Source organism: Protobothrops mucrosquamatus, unplaced genomic scaffold (assembly GCF_001527695.2).
Source record: "Protobothrops mucrosquamatus isolate PMUCROS unplaced genomic scaffold, P.Mucros_1.0 scaffold420, whole genome shotgun sequence".
NCBI lineage: Eukaryota > Metazoa > Chordata > Lepidosauria > Squamata > Viperidae > Protobothrops > Protobothrops mucrosquamatus.
In genome coordinates, this window is record NW_015386749.1 from 688098 (window position 1) to 704130 (window position 16033).

The 16033-nt window shown below is 36.1% G+C and overlaps 1 protein-coding gene across 1 annotated transcript in view; it reads left to right on the top strand.

Annotated features, from left to right (window-relative positions):
- The window catches only part of SPHKAP (SPHK1 interactor, AKAP domain containing), a 42483-nt gene extending 28003 nt beyond the window's left edge, over window positions 1-14480 (top strand). Inside the window, exons 5-11 of the mRNA XM_029284205.1 lie at window positions 26-275; window positions 811-4495; window positions 7021-7194; window positions 8566-8652; window positions 11503-11552; window positions 11640-11824; window positions 14337-14480. Of these exons, the coding sequence (XP_029140038.1) occupies window positions 26-275; window positions 811-4495; window positions 7021-7194; window positions 8566-8652; window positions 11503-11552; window positions 11640-11824; window positions 14337-14480 (4575 nt within the window). The remainder of the gene's footprint in view (window positions 1-25; window positions 276-810; window positions 4496-7020; window positions 7195-8565; window positions 8653-11502; window positions 11553-11639; window positions 11825-14336) is intronic.
- Window positions 14481-16033: the final 1553 nt, after the last annotated feature.

Sequence of the window (16033 nt, forward strand, 5' to 3'; positions counted from 1 at the left end):
TCCTTCTTCCCCCTCCATCCCCTAGTGTTCTTGGCTGGCAGATGTATGTCTTCTTCAGTGTGCAAGAGGAAACAGAAGGAAGAACACAAGCTGCATCATCTTTGAAATAAACAAGTTTCTGATCGGCCTGGAGCTCATGCAGGAAAAGCAGCTGCATGTAGAGGCTGGCAGCTTAAAGCCAGAAGATGATACTAACTGCTCTGTGTCTTCAATAGAAGAAGATTTTCTCACAGCATCAGAACACTTTGAAGATGAGGATGATGAATATAAACAGGGTAAAATCTGGGGGCCTGAGTGCGGATTCATAACCGTCTGTCTTACTTAGGAGCATAGGATTGATTAATCATGTGCAATCCAGTTGATATGCACTTTTAGCATAGATAGACCTTCTCCAGGATTATCTATCCCCCCAAGTCTTTCAGACCCTTCAACAGTGCAACTATGAGTGCTATAGTTGAGTGTCCTCCTTGCTCCTGATCACTCTCTTCTTCCTATCACCTTTCTCAAAATTAGAGAAAAGAAAGACAAAATTGGAGTCTTTGCATAAAGGTCCCAGTATATGACAATTTGAGTCTGGTAATTTGTGCCTTGAATGAGAATTCTGGAATGATTTGTTCTGTGATTTTATGAAACATGGAAAGAGATTTTTAATAACCTGCATGTCGTTAAATATCATTCAAAATATCATCCATGAGAGAGATATTTGATCATTCTGAGTGTGATTTTCTTTCCTTTTCATCATATTTGGAAATGCCCACTAGTCAAGGGACTGACGTCTTTTGCAAGTTAATGTCTTGTTTTCTTTTCCAGGTGATGAAAATCTGCATCTTGCAGCTGAATTCAAAAAGTATAGGGAAGAAGATTGTGAAGACTTGCATTGCAAAAAGGCCCAAGTGCCCTTTTTTCTGAAAGGTAGTTGCCTTAGCCATGATAGCACGGCTTCTACTAGAACTTCAGAGTCATCTGAAGAAGAATATAATAGTGAAGCTGAAGACAGTGTTTTACAAACTGTAGATGACGCCATTAAGCAGCTTAATTGGAAAGTTGGAAAGTATAATACAACCGGAAAATGTAAGCCACTCTCTAGTGCTGATCAGAAAGACTTTTGCAAAAGTGATAATATATCAGAAAATGTATGTTTGACCCTAACAACTAAAGAGGATGTGATTTTATCGGATGATCTAGCTGCAGGACAAAAAAGTCATTTGGACATGTTAAATTGTAGAGTTGAAAAAACACCTCATCCTCTCATTCAAAATGATCAAGCTCCTACAGGTCAGTTTGCTACAAATTTGGCAGAGTCTGTCCTGCAAGATGCATTCATTAGATTGTCTCAGTCAACTTTTACCAAAGAAACTGCCCTCAGCATCTCTGTCAGCAACCCTTTAACTTCAATAGCATGTGCAACACAGAATGAAATGGCTTGCCGGTCATGGAATGTACTTCCAAAAATTGTTATTGTTCAGAGTCCAGATGGGTCTGATAAATCTGAGTGGCCTGGGTCTAACTTTCCAAGCTTACATCCTTGGTCTGAAGTTGAACATTCTTCTGGTGCAGATATTTTCCAAAACAATAGGACTCAGAGTCCTTTGGAAGTAGCTTTGGCCTGTGCAGCTACTGTCATTGGTACCATTTCAAGTCCACATGCTGCAGAAAAGCTCAGCGAACAGGAATCCATGAGTTCTGCAATGGCTGTGGGTAATCATGAAGTCAAGGAAAAAACTGCCCAAAGTACCAACAGTAATTGTAACTCTATGGAGTACTCATTTCCACCTGCCCTTTCACATTTGGCTCAGATCGCAAATGTAGTTGCTGTTCATGGACTTGGTGGAAAAAAGGATATCTATCCTGTAACTTCAAGTGGACTCTTATCTGCAGCTGAGACATCAGCAGCTGTTACGCTCCATTGTAGCATAGCCGTTGGAAGCACTATGGAGAATCTGAACAATAGCATTGCACAAGTCTTGCTCAAAGAGGCATCTCTAGTATTAACCAGACCTCATGCATACAGAACTATAGGAGAATTTATGGAGTCTCTAAATGGAAAAATTGTTCAGGCTGCAACAAAGCCCTCAACTGCCTTTCTGGATGAAGTCATTGTTGATGAACTTGCTCAGAATTTGTCCAATATTATTCTGAGGCATTCTGTGGAGGAAGTTAGAAAGAAACAACGTTCAGAAAAGAACATAGGAGCATGTTTAGAAAACACACAAGATGTTTTTACTGCAACTGCAAATCAGCTTCTATTTAATGTATTTTACTTCACTTGCAAGAAAATGAATGACATCACACAGCTTAATGAGTGTTCAAATACTTTCATTCCAGATAAGTTTAACAAACAGGTAATGGACTGCCAACCAAAAGAGACAAAAAATGATGTATTGCATCAATCCTCAAGCTGCTACAATAATAAGCTCACCAGTAATTTCCATGACAAGGATGGTCTACTCATGACAAATTTGGTGAACAATGTCAAAGAGGAGATTGTGCCAAATGCCTTGGAATCTCTATCTACAGTCAATGCTCAGAGTTCACCCTCCAGAAAAACATCTTCCAAGAAAAGGTATTTGAAAAAAATTACAAAAGAATGCTGCAGACCCATAAATCCAAATAGCAATCACATGAAGGCAGAACTCTATCCATTTAGTGGCAGAGAAAAACTGACATCAGGCAGTGAAGGCAAACATGGCCTTCAAGAATTTCTAACTTCCAGTGTCTCCATAAAAACAGAAAATCATGAAGAGCCCACATGTGGTGCAGTGTGGCACAATGAAAGACAGCTTAGTGTACCTTTTTTGGATAATCAAGGTATTCTGTCTACCCGACCTCTGGTATATTTAATGCATCCAGCAGATAAATACTGCATAACAGATTTTGCAGAAGAATTGGCAGAAACAGTGGTTTCCATGGCAACAGAAATTGCTGCCATTTGCCTTGATAATTCAAATGGCAAGCAGCCTTGGTTCTGTGCATGGAAAAGAGGAAGTGATTATTTGATGCCCCAGGCTTTGCCATGTCGACCTATGAAAAGGAAAAAGGAAACCCAATCCAGCGGCTCAACTGTGAGAAAACATAGGCCACCTAGACTTAGCGAGATCAAAAGAAAAACTGATGAACACCCTGAATTAAAAGAATGGCTTATGAATAGAGTTGTGGATGACTCAATTAACCTTGATGACACCCTTGATTTGAGCAATAACTTTGCAAATGAAGCAGCTGCTAAAATTATGAATTTAGCTGAGTTTTCTGTGACTGATAATGTATGGCAGAATCCAAACCATCCTCAAAATAGGCTCCATTGTGACCGATGGAATAGAGTCAATGCATCCAGCTGTGAAAGCATTCCTGAGGAGGACTTGGATTCTAAAGCGTCTATAAATACTTTAGCTCTCATAAATTCTTTAGGACAGCCAATAAGCAGGACTAGTTCAGTCTCCAAGCAGTCTAGTTGTGAAAGCATTACAGATGAGTTTTCAAGGTTTATGGTCAACCAGATGGAAACTGAAGGCCGAGAGTTTGATTTATTACTTGACTACTATGCTGGGAAAAATGCAAATAATATTATAACATCTGCACTGCAACAAGTCACCAAAACGAATGGCCACCTCAATGTAAAGCCAAGTTGCCCATCCAAACAGTCAAGCACCGAAAGTATAACTGAAGAATTTTATAGGTATATGTTAAAGGAAATTGAAAAAGAACATAAAGAAAAAGTATATTCTGCTACGAATGCAAAGGAATGGAGCAGCAGCTTATTACTTCCTTCTCAACGATCATCTTTTTGTTTCAGACAATCTTCAGTCCCTGACAACAGATCCTCAACATCTAGGCTAACAGTAAATATGCCCATTAAGGCAAATTCATTAGATGGCTTTTCTCGTAGTGGCCACCGAGATTCCTTAAATGTCTATCCAGGCAACACAGCATCCTCTTCTGGACTCTGTAAATCAGATTCTTACCTGTATCAAAGATGTAGGACTGATCAGGTAACTGACATGCTCATTCATGAGACCTGGGCAAACTCCATTAAAGCTCTGATGTGCAAGAACAAAATAATTCAAGATAGTGCGGAGGTTGCACAGCCTGACCAGCATCCTTATGACTCTCCACCACATGTTCAACAATATGCACACAGACTTGCTGCAAATATTGTTGAAAGTGGGAAAACTTTAATAGCCATCCACCAAGATTCCACAAAGAAAGATCATGTCACAGAAAGCAATTATATTCCATCAGGGATGCAAAACGATCCTAAACCATTTGGAGACAGAAGGTATTTAGATGAGAAAGAACAGCAGGCCTCATTCCCTGGATTGTTTTCTATAAAACACAGGAGCTCTTCTTGCCTCAGGGAAGTGCCTTTAATCCAGATCGAAACAGATCAAAGACAAGACCTTGATAATGCCTCAGAGCCTTTAAATGGAGTTAATGTTACCTCTGGGGAAAAAAGAGATCTACTCAAAAGAAAACCCATAGATGCTGATTCAGGACAACAGCTAATTTCCTCAAAAAGCCATGGGTAAGTTTCGTTCTCCAAAAGAATGTAAGACTTTATGGCAGACAAACTAGTAGTGCACCAGTAGGAAAGCAAGAGGCAAAGAAGTAAAGAAGCAGTCTTGCAATTTTTTCAACCTTGACTAATCCCAGAGTGGGTTTGGGCCATGCTCCAAGATTGCTAGAGTAATGAGTGGATGAGTTCAAATAAATAAACAATTGAAAATGTAGTACATTTACATAATTCAATATATAATTCAATATATTAATAGATTTGAAATAGCTACTCATGATTTGCTCTTTCATACACTCACAATTCTGACATACACAGATACACACACACACACACACATCAACATCATCATACATTCTTTCTTAGCCATAACAAAGTGATTCAAAAAAAGGGAAAAGCAACTCGCTATCAATTGTACGATTACCATAACAGCAACCAAGAATATTGCACGCAGGTATGTTGGGTAATTGTAGGCAGCCTAATTCATCCACCAAACCAGCAATTATGAGAGTTTGGAAAGAGAAAACAGGATTTAAAAAACTACAAAAATTAACTATAGAAGTATGAAGAATAAGGAAAGGAATGTATGAAGGGACAGAAGAAAGGGCATAATTAACAACTTGGTTAGCTTAGAAATCAGGCAAGAAGAAGGAAGCTAATATAAAAGAAAGGATGAAAATAGAGGAGAAAATCCAAGAAACAGGATGAAGAATTAAAAAAAATGAAATACTTTGGTTTCTTGGTGACTGCCTGATTATTAGCTAGCTTGCCGACTGTTGAGCATGGATACCAAAGCACATGCTGCTGCATACTCAAATCTTGTTACAGATAGTCCTTGACTTACCATGAGTCAGTGATTTTTTTAACTTACAATGAGACTGAAAAAAGTGAGTTATGATTGGTTTTCACTTACAACCATTGCAGCGGCATCATGATCATGTGATCAAAATTTGGGCACCTGGCAATTGGCATGTATTTCTGACAGTTGCAGTGTTCTGGTGTCATATGAGCTAGAATTGAAGGCTCAAATTGTTTCAGTCATGAAGAAATTTATTATCCCACAGAAAACCTGAACACTTTACCAGTCTTGTCCAATTATTGTCATTGGTCAGTTTCCCCAATAGGGCCCTTAATTGATCCTGAAAACATTTATATTTGCTTAAGGAAGAAGGATAGAATATGAGAATTGCCGTGCCTGCACGTGAGATTATTTCTTTAAAGAAATAATAATAATAATAATAATAATAATAATAATAATAATAATAATAATAATAATAATAATAATAATAATAGACGAGAAAGAACTGGAGAAGATAACAAAATACAGAGACCTACAAATAGAAATAGAAAGACTGTGGCAAAAGCAAGCAAAAGTAGTACCAATAGTAATAGGCGCCTTAGGTGCAATTCCAAAACAACTGGAGCACCACTTGAACACCATTGGCATTGACAAATTCGCTATTAGTCAATTGCAAAAGGCGGCCTTANATAATAATAATAATAATAATAATAATAATAATAATAATAATAATAATAATAATAATAATAATAATAATAATAATAAAGTTGGAAGGGACCTTGGAGGTCATTGAGTCCAACCCCCTGCTCAGGCAGGAAACCCTACACCATTTCGGACAGATGGCTGTCCAGTCTCTTCTTAAAAACCTCCGGTGTTGGAGCATTCACTGCTTCTGGAGGCAGGTTGTTCCATTGGTTAATTGTTCTAACTGTCAGGAAGTTTCTCCTTAGTTCTAGGTTGCTTCTCTCCTTGATTAGTTTCCATCCGTTGCTTCTTGTTTTTAAATTAAGTAAAATATTTATATATAACTTTCCTTTATATTTTTATGAACAACAGTAAAACCAAGGACAGCAAACAAAATAAACAGGAGTTACTAATGTTTCTAAAATTCATATAAAATACAGATTTAACCTAAAAGAGATGAACAGCTTTATTAATGCCTTAACAAATGAGGTCTTGCATGGTACTTAAAATTAACCCAAATAAACAGCCAGGAAAGCAGCCGTAAAGAGAATTTTCAGAAGCTATCACATTGCCACTGAATAGTTCCATTGTCTGATCACCACTCACCTCATATCAGATAGTGGATAAGGAGCTGAATTGATCTAACAAGAAAGATCACATTGCTTAAAACTCTTAATTACATTCTTTTCCTAATGTGTTCTTTCTCCCATTTTTCCATTCTTGAAGCAAACTGTAGTTTAATTTTGCTCAACAACAATGGAAAAGGTGATTGATTTCTCAAGGAGCAGAAGGGAATGGAAGTATAGGGGGATATAGTGGTACCAACTGCAGTCTGCAATCCTTACAAGAGAGAATACCATTTTAGTTCTTCTAGTAAAATATATGGTAACAGATGCATCTTCAAAAAAGGCAGTATAATTAGGGTCTAATGATTCCATGATTACTACAAGAGTGTTGAGAGTTTGAATTATTTCAGTTGTAAGAATTACAGGATAGTTTCATCAAGAACGTCTTTTCTTTTATCAATCAGTTTGACAGCAGGTAGTTGCCCTGAATCTGAAGCCTCTGTGGACAATACAGCAGTGGAAGAGTTTCCAGTCCCTCTTAGCAGCAGTGAAGAAAGCACATGTAGCAGCTGGTGCCAGCTGGCAAACAATCCTGATGATACAAGCAGCTATTTGCAACTCAGCGAGAGATCTATGAGGTAACCTTGTGCTCTTCAAGCTATAAACTGCATAAATGTTTGGCTTGTGGTTTTCTCAAAATGAATTCTGCAAAAAGAGGTTTAATTTTCATACTGAGTTCCAGGAGACCTCATTACAGCTTTGGAAATCATGCAAAGAAATTGTAATCTCATCCAAAGCAATTGTTTTCCATTCCCATAAGAAAAATACTAAGGGACAAGCTAATTAGTCAATCAAGCTCATTTTTTTTCATTCCATATTTCTGACACATATGTTGCATTAATACTTGAGTGACTTGTACATTGCTCTGCTGCACCAAGTTCTCATTTACCATTAGGGTAGACATCTGAGTAGAAAAATCTGGAGGAAAATATCTATTGTAAGGTGCCTTTTTCTGTGAAGCACTTCAGTCTTACTACATGACTGTACGTATCAACAGCAAAGTTTCAGAATATGTGTAGATCTACATAGCTGTATTAGGCTTGAATGCCCAGTCTATAGAAATAATTTGAATGGTCTATTATTTTTACAGATATTTTATTCTACTGCTCACTCACATTTTCTAAGTGTTTACATCTAAGCCTATGTTGACACAGATATCATAACAAAGTAAAGAAATTCACAACTGTTTTAACACTTTTCTCTTCATAAAAATAATTTACCATTGCACTATTAGATCGTTTGTCCAACAAAATTGAGAATTTGTATGAAGGGACAATTATTGTTTTCAGTTTTCACATTATGTGGCTCAGTACTGCCAAAACAATCAAATATTTGGAGCTGCAGATTGATATATCTGGCTGCCAAGTAGTGGTTCTTATTTTATAAGAGGTTTCTGAGTTTCTGGAAAGATACTCAAAAGAATTATAATGTGATCAGACTTAAAGTAGATTTGGTATAAACTTGGTAAATACTTGGTCATTGCAACACCAAATAATTGGAACATGTATAAACCAATCATCATTAATTCAATATCATCAGGTGTTCATATCTCCTGTTAGCACCTTCAAAGCAATATATTTTAACTGGTGCATCTCACACAATTTGCTACTAATATCAATTGACTCATATGCAAGCATTAATCACCTTTTATAAAGGATGATTTGCTATCCTTGGCTGAAAAGTTCATCTTCATTTCAAAACACATACTACAGATTTAGTTCTTTCTTTAGTAGTAAATATCACTAGCTATATACCACTGTAACAGTTCACTTGCTTTCTCCACTTATTTTTTGTTCTGTTAATAATGGTTTGCTGAGCAAACAAGAACTGCATGCCCTCATTCTGACAAATAGAAAAGTAGCAGTTCTGCCAGTCACTTTGGGTTAACATTGTGTTCAAGTGCATATTGGAGCAGACTAGCATTAATATTAACATTTTTGCATTGTCAGCAATGGCAACAGCAGTACCTCTAGCAGTCTTGGCATTATGGATCTGGAAATTTATCAGGAAAACATACCATCTTCTCCTGCATTTAAGTAAGTAGTTTTTTGGGAGTGGCGGGGGGTCATCCTACAGAAACACCATTTCATTTCAACCAAAATTCTTTCATAGTGTGTACAATGTGACAAACTTTTCCAAAGCTTCATAGTTTATTTTGATGCTTTCCAGTTGCCGTTTCTTGCAAGTGACAATGTAACCCTATAATTGCTTATTACAAGTTTGATAATTACTGTTTAATAAAAATATCTAGCTCTTTCACATATTACAATGCATTACAAAATGCAAATTAACTTTTCTGCCCTATATATTAAATACATTTGCACAGTGCTTTTTTTCTAAAAAAAAAAAAAAAAAGGTGCCGGAACTCACACATGTCATACAACCCGCCTTGCCTACCCTACAAGGTTCCATCCAAAAAAGGTGCCGGAACTCTGTTCTGGGCGTTCTATGAGAAAAAAAGCCCTGCATTTGCATATACAATTTCATGTCTACAATCCATGTATGTTTCCTCTCCCAAGCATTATCATAGTATTTAAGGGTACATAACTACTTTTGTTTCTGCTGGAGCTGTCTATAGTAATTAATATAAATGCTTTTATCCAGCAACACATTTTTGTTTTGAAGAGTGATACCAGATCAGCCCCAAATCCTGCACTAGGCAGATGGCAAACAAGCAGGAAGCATTAGCACTTTTCCACTAGTTTTATTAGCTTAAACTTAAATCAGTTAGCAAACAATATTAGAAATGAGATGTAAATTAAATAGCAAAAGATATGCATAGAAAAAAATATCACACATGAAACTCTTATCGTAGCTGAGGTTTAAGTAATTTTAAAAAGAGCATGTCCACTGTAGTCCTAGACTAGAGCCAAACGGATCTATAATATCCAGATCAGAGGCTATAAGTTGAAGTTCCATTTGCAAGGGAAAAGTCAAAAGAAATCAGGAAAAGGAACCAGAGGAATGCAGGTTCAATAATGGAGAGTTCTTTCTAACAAAACAAGCAGTTTTGAATCATGCTCTGTAACAGCCAGAGTTTCAGGTTTTGCCTAATGGTTAATTAACCTTGCAAAAGGCTTCTTCTTGAAGAGTCATGCATATTCTACTACTCACCTTTCTTTACCTGATTTTGACTGCTTGCTATCTGAATCAGCAGTCACCTGTGCTGAGTGAGTCAGGTAGCTGACTACCTGTTGTCTTCCAAAGTGTAGGCTGAAAGTCTGCTGTGCCTCCTATTCAGTTTTATAATCATGAATTCATAACCACCTCTATGGATTATTTTGTGGATGAAAAAGTGGATATAAGCTTATCTAATTTGTAGACACAAAACTAGTGAATAGTTGAGCTTAAACTTGGAGAAATTTAAATTAACTTTAACTTACTAGAAAAAAATAGCTGAAAATAACAATGAAATTTAGCAGAGAGAATTGCAAGTTCCTCATTTAGGAAAATTAGATGCCTTGGAATAGGGTGATGGATATCTGACTTGACAAACTCAGCACAGGTATGAAACTTGACTGCAAATTGATGATAAATTGGACTATGGTGTGGTTGGGGGGAAAAAGCAACCACCACTTTGTTCATTGCATTAACAAAAGTATGATTTCCAAAATATTGGGAAGTAATTCTACTTTATATTGCTTTGGTCAAGTTTGTCCATTCTGAGGGCAGCTACTAACCTTCCTCTGCATTTCAATCTCTATGAATATTAATGTAATGCATTGCACTCATCTTATTGAGGATATCTCTTAGCAACAAATTAGGCTTGTTCAGAACAGATTCAATTAATTTAAGATGAAGAGAAGCTGTTAGTTTCAAAATGAAAAGATAATTAACATGGTGCACACATTTTTAACACATTTTCTTGTTTGGGTTCATTTCTATTACATTTGTCTAAAAATATTAAAGCTGTGAACAGGTATGTAAAATATGCTTATGTAATCTATACCTGGAAAACTGAACTATTTATCAAAGAATGCCTACCACAATGATTATTAAATTCTTTTGCTTAATTACCCTTTTCCTGGTCGTTCAATAAGTTATTATCCTCACATAAATAAAAAAATAAAATAAAAATAGACTCTGTTGTTTTATACAAGGGTTCTTCCAATGTCTCAATCCTGGAAACTCTTCATTCCAATAACCATATCCTATATATATTTAGTGTGCAATTCTAAAGGACAGACATGTTCAAGTCCAATTTCATTCAATGGAATTAAAACCCAAACCTGCAAATGAATGAAGACAAATCAGAAACACTCTATACATCTTTCTGAATGCAAAAATGGGACATTTATATTTATTTTTTGTATCCAGTTAATAAAGTTTAATGCAATGAACATTTCTGAGTAGAATTGCAGAAATTAATGCTTAAAAATCCAGTGTGCCTTAACAATCAGCATTCAAATCCATAATACCCATTTCTTATATAAAGGCATGGAAAGGAATTCATCACTGAGGTTCAAAAACCGGGCCCGCATGCAAACTTCTGCCTTGACCATCTGCTATCCCCCTGTTGCTGACTCATGAATTTGAGGCTACATTGAGTTTTGCTCTAGATTTGCTGGGCATTTCTTTAAATATTTAAAATACCTATCTAAGATTAATCTGAGTCAGCATGCCTTTATTTGGTAGAAAAAAAGCAACTGAAGGAAGTCTAGATATGCCTCCCTTGGCAAGGGATTATGAAGATTAGATGCAAAACACAAAAAAAGCATCTCTCATTCCTATCACTGCTCTACCAATAGGCTTCTGTTAGCGTAGTTCAAGAAAAGTAATGGCTTTATTATGATCTATCTGAAGTAATCACAGATTCATGAAAGAATGAATGTATAGTATTTGAGCCAAAGTTCCTTGTAAACATTTTTGTTTGTTTGTTTCTTAAGTGATTTAACAGAAGGTGTTTTCTGTGAGAAACTACCAGAAAAGATAGAGGGTAAGTCATACATTATAAAATAAGGCAGGGGAATTTACTTCATAAGCATCTGTCTCATGAAATAAAAATCATACTTTCACTCTTTAGAATGCACGTCTGGGTTGACTGTTGAAACTACTAATAAACAGAAAGATCTCTTGGTGATAAACATGGACCTGGAACCAGAATATCCTGATGCAGAATTGCGTGCTACGCTTCAATGGATTGCTGCATCTGAGCTTGGGATACCCATAATCTATTTTAAGAAATCTCAGGAACAGAGAATTGAAAAGGTATTTGTGAATGGTTGGATAGATTCCATTGTTTAATATACCACCACCCCTTTCTATGGTAGCCAACACAATATACAAGCAAGAAAATATATAAAATAAAATACACAAATATACATCTAGCTAATAATGTACCCAAAAAGATATCCTATGTACCATTCAGTGGAACAGCTTGGTCTTTAACAATCTGAGAAAGGCAAGGGGGACTAAGAGCAGTCTGTGTCTGAGAAATTCAGCATGTTCAGCATGAGGGCAATTACAAAGAGGGTGTATTGTTCAGTTCCTACTCCATAGGCTTCATATCAGGTGACAGCTCTTATTAATCCTTTCCAGAAGTATACATGGGACAAACAAGACCTTGACAGGAGTCATAGCTCTATAAATATCTAGGAGCTAAGTCATGATGGGTTTTAAGCATGAAAACTAGCACTTTGAAGTGAACCCAAATACTGTAAGATATGATTTACAGTTTTTGGAGACAAATGACATTTTTTCAGATAGAAAATGTTGCAATAATGTTTTAAGGACTCTTGCCTTCTTACAGTTTTGCATTACAAAAAGACTGGCTTTTGCCATTGATATACAGTACTGTAACGTTGTTGTATCTACTGTATGTCCCATCATTTTTCTAAGCCAGGGGTCCCTACCCCTGGCCCATTACTGGGCCATGGCCTATTTGCAAACAGCCCGTGCGAGTGGCAGGCCAATACACACGTGCAGCTCAACTCATGTGAGCAGGCAGCTGGCACGCACATGCATGCACAGCTCAACTTGCAGTCAATCTGCATGTGCATGCACACTGGCCTACCGCTTGCACGAGTCAAGCTGCATGCATCCATGTGCACCGGCCCACCACTTACACGGACCGGTTCCCCTCTTCTTTCCCCAGCTGGGTCACCAAGCTGCAAAGGTTGGGGACCGCTGCTCTAAGCTGCTTGAGGTAGTATATATACAAAATCTCTTTTTTGTCTTCACACCACTCTAAGTAAGGTCAAGAAGTTATGACATATTAATGCTGTACCATGTGTTCAGAGATAACTGGGGATTTAAAGCTAAACATCTTGTATCTAATCCTGTGCATTACCCTTCATTGATTCATATTGTGAAATGTGTCTGATTCATGTCCACACAAGACAGCAGTCCAGAAATTGACAATGTTACAATTTACATACTACTCAGTATTGCTTAAGTTATTTCCACCACCACAACTATAAAAAATCTGTTCATTCACAAGTGTAAGCTACAATCATGTCTGTAAACTAGATTTACAGCAATGAGTCAAGCAGGTAAATGTAAAGTGATAGCTTACATAAAGTCAGCGTTATAAGTTTTACATATATCCTGCTCCCTCTTACTTAATGCCCTTCGGTAGCTTGGAACAACTCACTTCAGCATCAGCAGCATTATCTTTGTAAGGCATTGTAGAAGCTGTGGTCTAAACACAATGGTGTAAATAGTTTCTTGTACAATACACACCAGTGGGTATTGCATAAATAGTGGAAGTATATTATTGCTGTAATAATTTAGTTGCAAAAATGATAGGAATCTGCTGAATCTTAAATAATCAAGTGGCTCTGACAGTACATCTGACCTACTGTTAGATATTTAGGGGGAAGTATTTGGGAAACTTAAAATATTATTTAAGTTGCAGATTCACTAACAACTGCCCAAATTCTGTCATAGAAATAGCTGACAACTTTGTTAATAGTTGAATCAATTACTAAAACCTATGTGAGAAAGATTAAATCAAGTCTGCAATCTAGTTTTTGGAAATCTACTTGCTAGTTTAACATCTTTAAAACGTGTGTTTAAGGTTAGAATATCACACACTGATAGCAAATAGTTCAGAAAAGTGATGATAAAATTAGATATTGATTGCAAAATGAAAGAAGATGAAAGAAATCTTTCTAAGATCAAAGAAAAGTAGTATATGATGATGTAGTGTAGTATAGCAATGTGGCTAGTAGATTTTGCCCCACTGTCTGAAGTGTAAAGAAAACAAATGTCAGAATGCATATTGATGCATATTAGAATAAAACATACTTCTCTAGGATTTTGTGCTGCTCTATGATTGAAATAGAGATCCAGTATTGGATGTTTTAATTTCCACTGATAAAGACATTTGAGCTATTTTAGAAACCTACAACCCAGTTGATACCTTTTTATCAGAGTCAGCTCTAGGGAAAATAGTACATAGTTTTTATTTTTACAATTTGCTTTTAAATAGTGTCCTCATTTCTACCAAGGATCTCTTAATTCTTTAGTAAATGTATGTGGATTATTTGATTTGTTATTAATCATTAGCTGACTGATCAATAGCAAAATATGAATCAACAGAGTGGATGTAAATGGTGATTATCAATGACCATCAATTTAGGCCAGTTCAAACATGCACAACATTTGTCACAGCTGTTTTCACTAATTAAACTGTGAATGAACGTGTACTAGTTTAGATCTCTTAGCTTAAAAGAAAAAAGAAAAAAAGAAAACCTTGTCTAATTTTTTTTTCTTCCAGTTTTTAGATGTTGTGCAGTTTGTACACCAGAAGTGCTGGAAAGTGGGTGATATCTTCCATGCTGTGGTACAATTTTGCAAGCTCCATGAAGAAAGTAAAGAGCCGACTCTGAGCCTCTTTGACTGGCTTCTTGAACTAGGATAATACCTTCTTAAAGATTCTATTTGCATTTTTAATCTGTTTTAAGCGGCAGTGATCTGTGAGTGGCTCTGTTTTAGTCAAAATCTCAACATAAATAGAGCTGAAAATTATAAATTCTGCTGATTCATCATGACCCTGTTCCAAAGCAGTGCAAAGAAGGGAAGTGAGGAGGGAGGGCAGGGCAGAAAGGGAGAAGTGAAGAGCCAGTGTAAAATATTGCTACATTAAGGACTTTGTAGTTTTGAATGCATTACTCTTGAAAAGAATAGGATATGCATTTAAATGACTGACTTTTTACAAAATCTAAATGAAAAAGACATTTTCCATAATCTGCCAGCTATGTACGGTATTAACTGGAATCACAGTAACAAAAAATACAAAAAACTTTGTATTTATAGTTCAAATGCCTACTGATTATACAATGACAAATGAGTACATATCAGATGTCATTAAATGAATTCTATATTGTTCTGCTTTCAATCTATTCCCAAATTAGGGTCTATGCTCACACTGCATTGAAAAGCCTGAAAGTCATTCCACAAGGGTGTCCGTTCTGCTGAAAGAATTAAGCCCAACAACTTTTTAAATGAGTTCTTAAAACTCATGTTCAGTGAGTATATTCCTGGACTGTCCTTTAGTAGAATTGAGTCTCACAGGGGAGTTCTAGACAATTGCCTGAAATATTAGCATTTCCCAGTTTCCTTCCACATTTTTAACAATGATTCATGAACTTTATAAATCTATTTACAATCTCTGAATAAATAATAGAAACATGTACTCTGAGTAAACTTGCAGTGGGTTCAGTCAGGAATTTAATACAGTCATATAACTCCAAAAGTAAAATAAGTTCAATTAGGTCAACCTGGAAAATAATGGCTTTTCATTATGCCTTAATAGGAAGATTGTACTGATGAAATATATTTCATACTACTAACAACAGTTTATTTCTAACATCTTTAAGTTAATGTATTGTTTTACTGTAAATATTTGAAGTATAGTACATAAGATTTTTCTTACGGAAAAATGTACTTGTCAAAAGCTGGTACCTTGCTACTGAGAAAAATAGTTCTCATCCTACTCAAACATTCTTTATAAGAGCTAAAGAATCTGATTTTAATATATAATCAAGAAAGTAAATTAGATTGCAGTAAAAAACATCTTCAGCTTGCTACCAATGCAAATTGCCAATATCCATTGCTAGTAGTTTTCATTGTGGCGCTACTATGATATTGAACATTTCTTTCACAAAAAGGGGTACTCTTCACTACAGAATTACATTTTAGAATGTATCCAAAAATAACATTATTTTGCACTATTTTAGAAGCAATTTTTAATACAGTATATAGAGCCATAATTACCATCATTTTCCAATCATGCCTGCCCTTTCTTACATATACAGCAAAGATATTGCCAGCATTTTTATCAATTTAAGTGGCTTTATGGAAAATAATCATTCTACAGTACATGTAGAAAAGTAAAGAATCCCATTGTTCATAGGAGAACTTTGGACTAGCACCTTGGTCTGCTTTGGAAAAGTGCCATTGCCTAAAAAGTTT